At 42.3% G+C, this 12,383-nt stretch overlaps 1 protein-coding gene across 2 annotated transcripts in view; it reads left to right on the forward strand.

Annotated features, from left to right (window-relative positions):
- The window catches only part of LOC122540385 (multiple epidermal growth factor-like domains protein 6), a 430,729-nt gene that overhangs the window by 14,231 nt on the left and 404,115 nt on the right, over window positions 1-12,383 (forward strand). For both annotated transcript variants that reach the window (XM_043676046.1, XM_043676049.1), the window contains exons 2-3: window positions 3,195-3,329; window positions 10,536-10,645. In XM_043676046.1, the coding sequence (XP_043531981.1) occupies window positions 3,195-3,329; window positions 10,536-10,645 (245 nt within the window). The remainder of the gene's footprint in view (window positions 1-3,194; window positions 3,330-10,535; window positions 10,646-12,383) is intronic.

Consider the following 12,383-nt stretch of genomic DNA (forward strand, 5'->3'; position numbering starts at 1 on the left):
GGCTCACTGCCTTTATTCCTGATGAAGGGCTTTTGCCCGAAACGTCGATTTTGCTGAAGCTCCTCGATGCTGCCTGAACTGCTGTGCTCTTCCAGCACCATTGATCCAGACTCTGACACCTCAGCCTATTTAGCCTATCCCTATATCTCATTTGAGGTATCCAACCATGGCAACATCCTTGTATATCTTTTATGAACTCTATCAAGTTTCACAACATATTTCCTAGGGAGACCAGAATTGCACGCAGTATTCGAGAAGTGGCCTAACCACTGTATGGTCGCAACATGACCTCCCAACTCCTATACTCAGTTCACTGAACAATAAAGGCAAGCATACCAAATGCCTTCATCACTACCCTGTCTACTGAGGACTTCAGTTTAAAGGAACTATGAACCTGCACTCCAAGGTGCCTTTGTTCAGCAACACTCCCCAGGATGAAGTGTATAAGTCCTACCCTGATTTGCCATTCCAAAATGCAATACCTCACATTTATCCAGAATCATAGAGATGTACAGCACGGAAACAGACCCTTCAGTCCAACTTGTCCATGTCAACCAGATATCCTAAACTAATCTAGTCGCATTTGGCCCCTATCCCTCTAAGCCCTTCCTATTCACATACCCCAAATTAAACTCCATCTGCCACTCCTTGGCCCATTGGCCCATCTGATCAAGATCCTGTTGTTCTCTGCAATAACCTTCTTTGCTGTCCACTACACCTCCAATTTTGGTGTCATCTACAAACTTACTAACCAATACCTCCTATGTTCACTTCCAAATTATTTATATAAATGACGAAAAGCAGTGGACCCAGCACCGATCCTTGTGGCACGCTGCTGGTCACAGGCCTCCAGTCTGAAAAGCAACCCTCCACCACCAGCCCCTGTCCTCTACCTTCAAGCCATTTCTCAAAAACTCATTGTTTTCACTTGTGAGAGCAAGGATGACTGTGGTATATTTTGTTATATTGTTAATGTGGAAAAATTGGGATTGTATCCTCCATGTAGAAATCCAAGAAATGTAGCATTTTTTTTGAGTGCAGAAACCTAAGTGGCCCAGTCATCCTGCAATAGTGAAATTACCCTTTCTTGAATCTACTTCCTGAATCATCCCATGGAGTAAAACATACTTTATTGTCTGAGAGAGAAACATTTGCATCCTGCTGTCTGCAACCAAGAAGCTTGGAGAAGGATTGTGGATTACTGGGTGACCAGCGGGAAGGAACTAACATGGTCTGAGAGTAGTGAGGCTCTGTAATGTATTTCTGGCTGGTGCCTTGGTTGCCAAGTCTCAGTATTACATTCGGTTGGACTGGCTTTTAGGGTAAATTTGCATTAAATTAGAGCTGTACTGTACACCATGGAAACAGACCCTTCGGTCCAACTCGCCCATGCCAATCAGATATCCTAAACAAATCTTGTCCCATTTGTCAGAATATGGCCCCTGTCCCTCTAAACCCTTCCTATTCATCCACCCATCCAGATTGCCTCTTAAATAGTGTAATTGTACCAGCCTTTACTACTTCCTCATTCCATACATGCACCACCCTCTGAATGAAAAGGTTGCCCCTTTGGTCCCTTTTAAATCTTGCTTATCTCACTTTAACTAGGAGAAAGTGGGGACTACAGATGCTCAAAGCTTCGACTCTCCTGCTCCTCAGATGTTCCTGACCAGCTGTGCTTTTCCAGCAGCACACTTTTCGAAATCTCACATTACACTTATGCCCGCTAGTTTTGGACTCCCCCCACTCTGGGGAAAAGAACTTGGCTATTCATCCTATCCAGGCCCCTCATGATTCTATAAACCTCTAAAGGTCACCTCTCAGCCTCTGATGGTCCAGGGAAAATAACTCCAACATCTTCAGCCTCTCCCTACAGCTCAAACCGTCCAATCCTGGCAACATCCTTGTAAATCTTTTCTGAACCCTTTAATGTTTCATAACATCCTACCTACAGCAGGGAGACCAGAATTGCACACAACATTCCAAAAGTGGTCGAACCTATACAGCCATAGCACAACCTCCCAACTCCTATTGTCAATGCACTGCATTGTCAATAAAGGCAAGCATACCAAATACCATCTTCACCATCCTATCTTGGGACTCCACTTTCAAGGAACTATGAACCTGCACTCCAAGATCTCTATGTTCAGCAACACTCCCCAGGACCTTACCATTTAAGTCCTGCCCTGATTTGCCTTTCCAAGATGCAGCACTACACATTTATCTGAATCAGCCATTCTCAATAGGGGTCATATGACCCCCTTATGGGCCCTAGCACATTTGAAGGGGGGCACAGACTGAAAACTGTGAGAAGGGAAGCCCCAAGGGTTTATGGGGACCCAGGTAACTGACCCTATGAAATACCCAAGCAACAACCTTCATTGGAGTCAATAGTTTCCTTCCTATTTATAATATCTTTCCAACACACTGTTTGAATTTGGCACACCTGGTAAATTAATTGTTTAAGCTCCTCCCATGCAGCCTCACTTCAGAGACAGTTGAAAATCAGACTGCACCAAGTCAGCGTATTCAATCAAAGGTTCTCGCATCCATTATCGTCATACTTCATTATCTGAAGGTCAGCATGTCTATTTGTTTATGTTGTATCCCTGTTTGAAAGGGGATCCCTGGAACCTGAGAAGAGCTCCCGGGGGGGGACCGCACCAAAAAAATGATTGAGAATCACTGATCTAAATTAAACTCCATCTGCCACTCTTCAACACATTGGCCCATCTGATCAAGGTCCCGTTGTACTCTTCGCTGTCCACTGCACCTTCAATTGACTTTTTCTTCTAAATCAATCTGTTCAGAAATTTTATCACATATTCTGGAATAGATGGAACTTGAATCTGCGCCTGCTGGCTCAGAGATAGGGACGCTGACACTGAAACAGAGTCCTCGTGTTATATTGAAGGTAGCTGTCTTTACAAATAACAGCTAGTTGGTCAATCTTCATCCATAGTTTTGATTGCCTGAAGACATTGCAGAGGAATTTTCTAGCTTCCCTAATCCACACTATTGGTCCTATCTTTTCCTCTGTGACGGTTCAGAAGTGGCTATTCATAGTACATTAGGCATCGTAAGCTATGAGGCCAGCTTGATGGAACAGTTGGTGTGTTTCTGCCCTTCATTGTTGTATGTTTGTCTGAATATAGTGTATGCAATTAAATATTGTTTAACTCTCCTTTGTTTAGGCCCAATGTTTGTGCAGAGAGGGAGGTGATGATGATTGGCCACAGGCAGCCATGTGTTCAGGCCTTCACTCGGATGGTTAAAGTCTGGAAACAAGGGTGTGAAAGACAGAAGTGGTGCGTGGGACAAGAGAGAAGGTATGTAACCACAGTGTTATCATTCAAATCAACAGCTAAATCCAATTAGTTAAATGAACAGAAATTAAAGATTCCAATTCCATTTTGAGCTGGCGCTTGTGGACTGAGTTATGAGTTATAAATTGTTGTTAATGGAAGATTTTTACAGCAGTTTCTTCTCATATTTTTCTGAAGATATTGCCTTATGATAGGATACAGATCCTTCTCCCATTTAGACTATATTTGGGGGCTCTTGTGGCAAAATTGTAGTGTACCTACCTCTGAATCACGAGACCTGGGTTCAAGTCCCACCTGCTGCAGAGGTATGTACATACATCTTTGAACTGGTTGATTATAAAACAATTATAACTGCCCCTCCTCTTTCTATCTCCACTAAGTGTGCTTTGTTTGTGTGGGACTTGTAAAAGTTAGGTGTTAGCAAGATGGTCAGGTAACTAAAACTGATTCTGCCAACATCACACACATTTCCAACAAGGGATCATTGGCAATGTTCCCAGTAAGCTGCCCAGCCAGACAGCAACTCTAGAGTTCTCACACAGACTACTCACACATTAGCTGCTTTAAATTAGCAGATGTACACAGCCATTTTCAAAACATTGATGGGCTGCACACTTGAACGTAGCAGCCATGCAGTACATAGTCCCTCCTCCCTACCTTTTATCCTAGCCTGCTTGGCACACCGTCCTCATGCCCGAAACGTCGATTCTCCTGCTCCTTGGATGCTGCCTGATCTGCTGCACTTTTCCAGCAACACATTTTTCACCTCTATAAAAATGTGTCTCTCTCTATTACTGATAGATCAAGAGTAGAAATATTGGCTGATCTACTGTGCATAGTGGAGGGATGCTGAAGGGTGAAAATATTATGCATAGTTGAGGTTTGTTTATTCTATTGAGGTTGCTCACTCACTGTTCATTTACTTAACCACTGTGCGACTATACCCCTGTCTTACTGATCTAGAAATCCTGAAGGCGTGGATAATGATTGAGTGACATGCATTCAAATGTGGGGGCAAATTTAATTAAATAAATTTCAATTAATAAGTTAGTATTTGTAATAGAGATTGTGGAAGTACATGGGATGGCATAACTGGGAACTACCCTTTGATACTCCTATGCAGTCAATGTTTACTTCAGTTTGAGTTATAGAGTCATAGAAATGTACAGCATAGAAACAGACCCTTCGATCCAACTCGTCCATGCCAACCAGATATCCCAACCCAATCTAGTCCCACCTGCCAGAAGGTGGCACATATCCCTCTAAACCTTCCTATTCATTTTAGTGAAAGTGAGGTCTGCAGATGCTGGAGATTAGAGTCGAGAGTGTGGTGCTGGAAAAGCACAGCAGGTCAGGCAGCATCCGAGGAGCAGGAAAATCAATGTTTTGGGCAAAAGACCTTAATTAGAAATGAAGTTGGGAGTCTCGGGAGTGGAGAGATAAATGGGAGGGGGTGGAGCTGGGGGGGAAGGTAGCTGAGAGTGCAATAGGTGGATGGAGATGGGGTAAAGGTGATGGGTCGGACAGGAGGGTGGAACGGGTAGGTGGGAAGGAAGATGGACAGGTGACCAGTTTCCTCTTTTCCCCTCCCCCCATCCCCCCTCCCATCGATCTGTCCACCCCTGAGGCTCTCAGCCTCATTCCTGATGAAGGGCTTTTGCCTGAAACGTCAGTTTTCCTACTCCTCGGATGCTGTCTGACCTTCTGTGCTTTTTCAGCACCACACTCCCTTCCTATTTAAATGCCTTTTAAATGTTGCAAATGTACCAGCCTCCACCACTTCCTCTGGCAGCTCATTCCAGACACATACCATCCTCTGTGTCAAAACGTTGTCCCTTAGGTCTCTTTTATATCTTTCTCCTCTCACCGTAAACCTATGCCCTCCAGTTCTGGACTCCCCCACCCCAGGGAAAAGACTTTGTCTATTTATCCTATCCATGCCCCTCATGATTTTATAAACCTTTATAAGGTCGTCCTTCAGCCTCCAATGCTCCAGTCTATTCAGCCTCTCCCTCAAGCTCAAATCCTCCAAACCAGGCAACATCCTTATAAATCTTTTCTGAACCCTTTCAAGTTTTACAACATCCTTCTGATAGGAAGGAGACCAGAATTGTATGCAATATTCCAAAAGTGGCTTAACCAATATCCTGTACAGCCGCAACATGACCTCCCGACTCCTTTACTCAGTACTTTGACCAATAAAATAAACCATACCAAACACCTTCTTCACTATCCTATCTACCTGTGACTCTACTTTCAAGGAGCTATGAACCTGCACTTCAAGGTCTCTTTGTTCAGCAACACTCCCTAGGACCTTACCATTAAGTGTATAAGTCCTGCTAAGATTTGCTTTCCCAAAATGCAACATTTATCTAAATTAAACTCCATCTGCCACTTCTCAGCCCATCAGCCCATCTAATCAAGATCCCGTTGTAATCAGAAGTAACCTTCCTCGCTGTCCCATTTCTCCAATCAACTCTGCTGTGAAAGAGAAAAATCAATGTTTGATTAGATTAGATTCCCTACAGTGAGGAAACAGGCCCTTCGGCCCAACCAGTCCACACCGACCCTCCGGTGAGTAACCCTCCCAGACCCATTTTCCTCTGACTAATGCACCTAACACTATGGGCAATTTAGCATGGCCAATTCACCTGACCTGCACATCTTTGGACTGTGGGAGGAAACCGGAGCACCCGTAGGAAACCCACGCTGACACATTGAGAATGTGCAAACTCCATACAGACAGTCGCTTGAGGCTGGAATCGAACCTGGGACCCTGGTGATGTGAGGCAGCAGTGCTAACCACTGAGCCACCGTGCCTCAGCAATTTTAATGAACAGTAATCCAATATGCATCCAAAATGGAAATTGATAGGATTTATTAGATGATACCATATTTCAGCGAGTCACTAACTCCACTCATCAGTGGTTCTCCCTTATGCCCCAACTTGGAGCAGAAGAAGAGCATCTGCAGTTTGAAACAAGCCATTTGATTTAACTGACCTTTGTGGATATTTAGTCTCCACACGACTGTATACCCACCCGTCATCTTCTCTGCTTGGTTGCTTCTGCATACCACCGGCATAGATAAAACAAGTTGAATGCTTCCTTCTGTGCCATAACCATTCTATGATTCATTAACCTTCTAGAAAGGTATAATTCTCCACTACAGTCAACAATAACTGTTATAACTATTACTAACTATTAGTTCCAAGACTTCATTGAAAATATGGGATTTGTAAATGCTTGGATTTCTTTTCAGTTAATTGTCAGTTCTGTTTTTATTTATTCAGCAGGAGAGGAGTTAAAAGTCAGCCCTGTCTCCACTAATGGCAGTTCATTGAGTAATACTGCATACATCTGTTTCTGTTGCTATGCATTAGCATTTGTGTACAAACTGTCCCTGTTTACTTGCTTGAATACATTGTCACGACAAACCAGAAAAAATTCTTTCCAGAATGGGTGGGAAACTGCACATACACAGGCCTGGCCAGAGAATTCAGGTGGGCAAATATACTAGATGACCTTTTGTTTGCCTTACTTAAGGAGGAGAAAATGGGCTTTGGTTTCTGCCAACTGCAGTCGACTGACTACTCTGTAAAATAGTCCATATGGATGCTGGATAAGGACAAAGTGCCACAAGAGTTACTCGCTCAGTAGGTAGCACTCTCATCTCTGCAGGCAAAGGTTGTAGTTTCAAATCCACTTTAGGAGTGCAGAAACTATGGCTAAACGTCAATTCTGAGATTGGGGAGTGTGACAGGCATGCTTCTGTAGTTCAGGTAGATGTTACACATTTAATGGCAATAAGACCAGAGAGTTCTCCTGGGCAACATTCCCACCTCAGCAAATGCCCAAAAATATATAGTCATTATCTTTGGTGCTGTGGGATCCAAGTGTGTTCAAAATAATTGGTGTGTTTGCCCACATTTTTAAAATTCATTCTGAGAACCTCGACCTCAGTGGCATTTAATGCCCATCCTTAGTTGTCAGTTAAAAGTAATAATTTATGAACATGCAGTGTCGTGTTTTGATAAAGAGTTACTTGCTAGACTATTTTAGAGGATGGGTAAGAATGAACAGGAGTAACATATGCACCAAACCAGGTAAGACTGGCAGGTTTTCTTCTCTAACAGATGTTATTAGAGTCATAGAGACGTACATTACGGAAACAGATGCTTCGGTCCAACTCGTCCATGCCAACCAGATATCCCAACCTAATCCACTCCCACTTGCCAGCACCTGGCCCACATCACTCCAAACCCTTCCTATTCATATAACCATCAAGATGCCCTCTAAATTAAAATTGTATGAGCCTCCATCACTTCCTCTGGCAGCTCATTCCACACACTTACCACCCTCTGCATGAAAATGTTGCCCCTTAGGTCTCTTTTATATCTTTCCCCTCTCATCCTAAACCTATGCCCTCTAGTTCTGGACTCCCTCTCCTCAGGGAAAAGAAATTGTCTGTTTACCCTATCCATGCCCCTCATGATTTTATAAACCTTGATAATGTCACCCCTCAGCCTCCGACGCTCCAGGGAAAACAGCCCCAGCCTATTCAGTCTCTCCCTATAGCTCAAATTCTCCAGCCCTGGCAACATCCTTGTAAATCTTTTCTGAACCCTTTCAAGTTTCACATCATCCTTCCGAAAGGAAGGAGACCAGAATTGCACGCAATATTCCAAAAGTGGCCTAACCAATGTCCTGTACAGCTATAAAATGACCTCCCAACTCCTATACTCAATACTCTGACCAATAAAGGAAAGCATACCAAATGCCTTCTTGACTATCCTATCTACCTGCGACTCTACTTTCAAGGAGCTCTGAACCTGCACATCAAGGTCTGTTTGATCAGCAACAGTTTCGAGGACCTTACCATTAAGCCCTGCTAAGATTTGCTTTTCAAAATGCAACACCTCGCATTTATCTGAATTAAACTCCATCTGCCACTCCTTAGCCCATTGGTCCATCGGATCAAAAGATTCCATTGTAATCTGAGGTAACCTTTTTCGCTGTCCACTACACCTCCAATTTTGGTGTCATCTGCAATCTTACTAACATACCGCCTATGTTCATCTGCAAATCATTTATATAAATGATGAAATGTAGTGGGCCCAGCACTGATCCTTGTGGCATACCACTGGTCACAGGCCTCCAGTCTGAAAAGCAACTGTTCACCACCACCCTCTGTCGTCTACCTTAGAGGTAATTCTGTATCCAAATGACATCCAGCACTTCCTCCTCTGTAAAATGGACATTTTACAAGATGTCACCATCTATTTCCTCACATTTTATATCTTTCATATCCTTCTCCACAGTAAACACTGATGCAAAATATTTGTTTAGTATTCTTCCCCGTCTTCTGCGGCTCCACACAAAGACCACCTCGCTGATCTTTGAGAGGCCCTATTCTCTCCCTAGTTACCCATTTGTCCTTAATGTGTTTGTAAATACCCTTTGGATTCTCCTTAACTCTCTTTGCCAAAGCTATCTCATGTCCCCTTTTTTCCCTCCTGATTTCTCTCTTAAGTATACTCCTACTGCCTTTATACTCTTCTAAGGATTCACTTGATCTATCCTATCTATACCTGACTTATGCTTCCTCCTTTTTCTTAACCATACCCTCAATTTCTTTAATCATCCAGCATTCCCTATACCTACCAGCCTTTACTTTCACCCTAACTGTCTCTGGACTCTCATTATTTTAATTTTCATATCTATCCCCAATCAGCTTTTGAAAATTCTTGCCTAATGCCATCAAAATTAGCCTTCCTCCAATTTAGAACTTCAACCTTTAGATCTGGTCTATCCTTTTCCATCACTATTATAAAACTAATAGAATTATGGTCGCTGGTCTCAAAGTGCTCCCCCACTGACCTCTCAGTCACCTGCCCTGCCTTATTTCCCAAGAGTAGGTCAAATTTTGTACCTTCTCTAGTAGGTGTGTCCACATACCGAATCAGAATTTTCCTGTACACACTTAACAAATTCCTCTCCATCTAACCCTTAACACTAGGGAAGTCCCAGTCTATGTTTCTTACCGATAAATGAAATCTCCTTGCAGATTTGTTTCTCAATTTCCCGCTGACTATTAAGGGATCGATAATACAATCAATAAGGTGATCATCCCTTTCTTATTTCTCAGTTCCACCGAAATAACTTCCCTGAATGTATTTCTGGGAGTATCCTCCCTAAGTACAGCTGTAACGCTATCCCTTATCAAAAATGCCACTTCCCTCCTCTCTTGTCTTCCTTTCTGTCCTTCCTGTAGCATTTGTATCCTGGAACATTAAGCTGCCAGTCCTGTCCATCCCTGAGCCATGTTTCTGCAATTGCTATGATTCCCAGTCCCATGTTCCTAATCATGCCATCAGTTCATCTGCCTTCCCTGTTAGGCCCCTTGCATTGACATAACTGCAGTTTAATTTATTAGTCCTACCTTGTTCTCTGCTTTATCCCTGCCTGCCCTGACATCCTGACTCGCTTCTTTTCTCAACTATACCAGTCGAGATTGATCTCTTTCCCCACTATCTCCCTGGGTCCCACCACCCCATCTTACTAATTTAAATCCTCCTGAGCAGCTCTAGCAAATCTCCCTGTCAGTGTATTAATCCCCTTCCAATTCCAGTGCAATCCGTCCTTCTTGGATAGGTCACTTCTACCCCAGAAGATATTCCAATGATCCAAAAATGTGAAACCTTTTCCCATACACCAGCTCCGCAGCCGCACATTTATCTGCTCTATCCTCCTATTCCTACCCTCAGTAGCTCATAGCACTGTGAGTAATCCAGATATTACTACCCTCGAGGACCTCCTTTTTAAAATTGAACTAGTTAGTCATTGTACTTATCCTGCCATAAATTCAATAAAAATTGGAATTAAGAGTTTAATGATGACCATTAAACTGTTGTTGGTTTATTTGTTGAAAAAACACATCTGGTTCACTAATGTAAAAAAAGCTGCTATCCTTACCTGATCTAGCCTACACGTGACTCCAGAGCCACAGCATTGTAGTTGATAATGCCTTCCAGTGCATAACTTGTTGTGTGAAAAAGTCTGAAGCTTTTTGAGATAATAGAGAGGTGTAATAAGATGTGATACAAATTCACATCTTTTCAATCCAAACATTTCTGTGGCAGCATGGTTAGTTGACAGAAAAGTTGATAAGGGATCTGAGAATTACTAAATAAATCTGGTTTTCTTACAGGACTGCATACTATACAGCATACAGACAGGTTTACAGTATGGACTTTAAGGTGGTCTTGAAGTGTTGTCCAGGGTGGATACAACTCAACAATGAAGCTGGATGTCTCTACCGTAAGTTCCCTTTTTGAATATAAACAACAGCTCCACTCAAGGCTGGTCAGTGATGTATCTTGGGTTTCATTAACAGTATCATCAATATTTTTCTGCTGGCTTAAGGATGGCCTTTAGGTGGTCATGTCTGGACAGGGGTACCACTGTGTCTTCATGGCAACAAATGTTGGCATTTACACTGAAGAGTTAACTCCTGTGTTATGAAGTGGTCACCGACTTATGAACATCCGACTTGTGAACACTCATACTCACGATCGCATTCCATACAGGGATGTAATAATATTAATTTTAAAGATCTGACATGTGAACACTTCCTCGTCCTTATGAATGGCTATTTCATATTGTCCTGCATTATGTTTTGACCTGTGAACAGATTTGAATGGAAACTATCTGCAACCAACATTGCACCAGAAGAAATAAAGCACTCACCACTGATGCAAACCATATAAACAATGAGCTGCTGTTCCAAATAGATTACCTATAAGGCCTAACTTGGACAGTTAGTGGGAGAAACAGTTACCTCATTTTCTATATTGTATCTTTAGGTGTGTGCTACACATTTCCAAAAAATAGTTAACTACATTGAGATGCAGCCTAGCTATGCTGAACCCAATTAGCTGGTAGCTGTGGCTCAGTTGCCTTGCCTCTGAGTATATGGTTAGGGTTCAAGTTACGCTGCAGAGATTTGAGCACAAAATCTACATTAACAATTCAGTTCAGTGCAATCATTTGTTAAACTGAGGTCGTCTTAGCTATTTTAGCTGGATATAAAGTTCTCACCGCACAACTCGACAAAGAACAAGAGACTTAGTCAATAATTATCCTTTAACCAATGCCTAAAATCAGACTATCTAGTCATTAATTCGGTGATATTCGTGGGAACATGTATTGGTTCCCAATTTAATTTTGCCTGTTTACGGTACCAATCTGAATTTATGCTCAAGGTTTTTTCAAACCTCCTAATCAGCTTGTCACCTCTGATCTTTGTTTCTCTGTGTGACTGATGTGCTCCTGAAACTTCAGTGACATTCTAATGGAAAGTTGCATTAGTGTGCTGTTCATTCCTCAGAGTAAAGAGCCTAAAGCACAGTCTAATACACAATGCGCAGTAATAGGGAAGATTGATTAACTGAAAGGATTGCAGTTGTTTGAAAGGAAAATGAAAACTTGCATTTTATACTGCATGTTTCAGAAACTTGGGTCATCTCAAAGCACTTTATTGAAGTATTTTATTGAATTGTTGTAATGTAGGAAACATAGTCACAAATTACTTATAGCAGCTCCCACAAATGGTAATATAATAATCAAATAATCAGTAATTTGTTTTTAATGATGTTGGTTGATGGATAGGAGAGATTTTTAACTTCCATCCAAAATAGCTGCACAATTCATAATGTCTGTCTGGAGGTCAGGTAGCTGAAAATCATTCCAAGATCTGATCAACAATATAATTCAAAATAATTTCCACTCATTTGAGCTCCAGTTGGGAGCTCACCACGCTGGAGTGGGCAAGAAATCTGGGAAGGTGAGACTAAAAAAGGCGTGGGATCACATCTTTATCTGTCACTTCAAATTGAACTGCAATTCCAGTCTTTGGAGAACTTCTTATTTTAAGGATCTTTTTTCTGGTGCTCAGTTCTTCTCTTCCACATCTTGCTGGCAGGTTCATCCTTTCTGGCAACAATTCAACAGGAGCCTGTCACTCAAGACATCCAAGGTAGTGGGTTTTGTGCTGTTG

This window comes from Chiloscyllium plagiosum, chromosome 34, assembly GCF_004010195.1.
Source record: "Chiloscyllium plagiosum isolate BGI_BamShark_2017 chromosome 34, ASM401019v2, whole genome shotgun sequence".
Classification (NCBI taxonomy): domain Eukaryota; kingdom Metazoa; phylum Chordata; class Chondrichthyes; order Orectolobiformes; family Hemiscylliidae; genus Chiloscyllium; species Chiloscyllium plagiosum.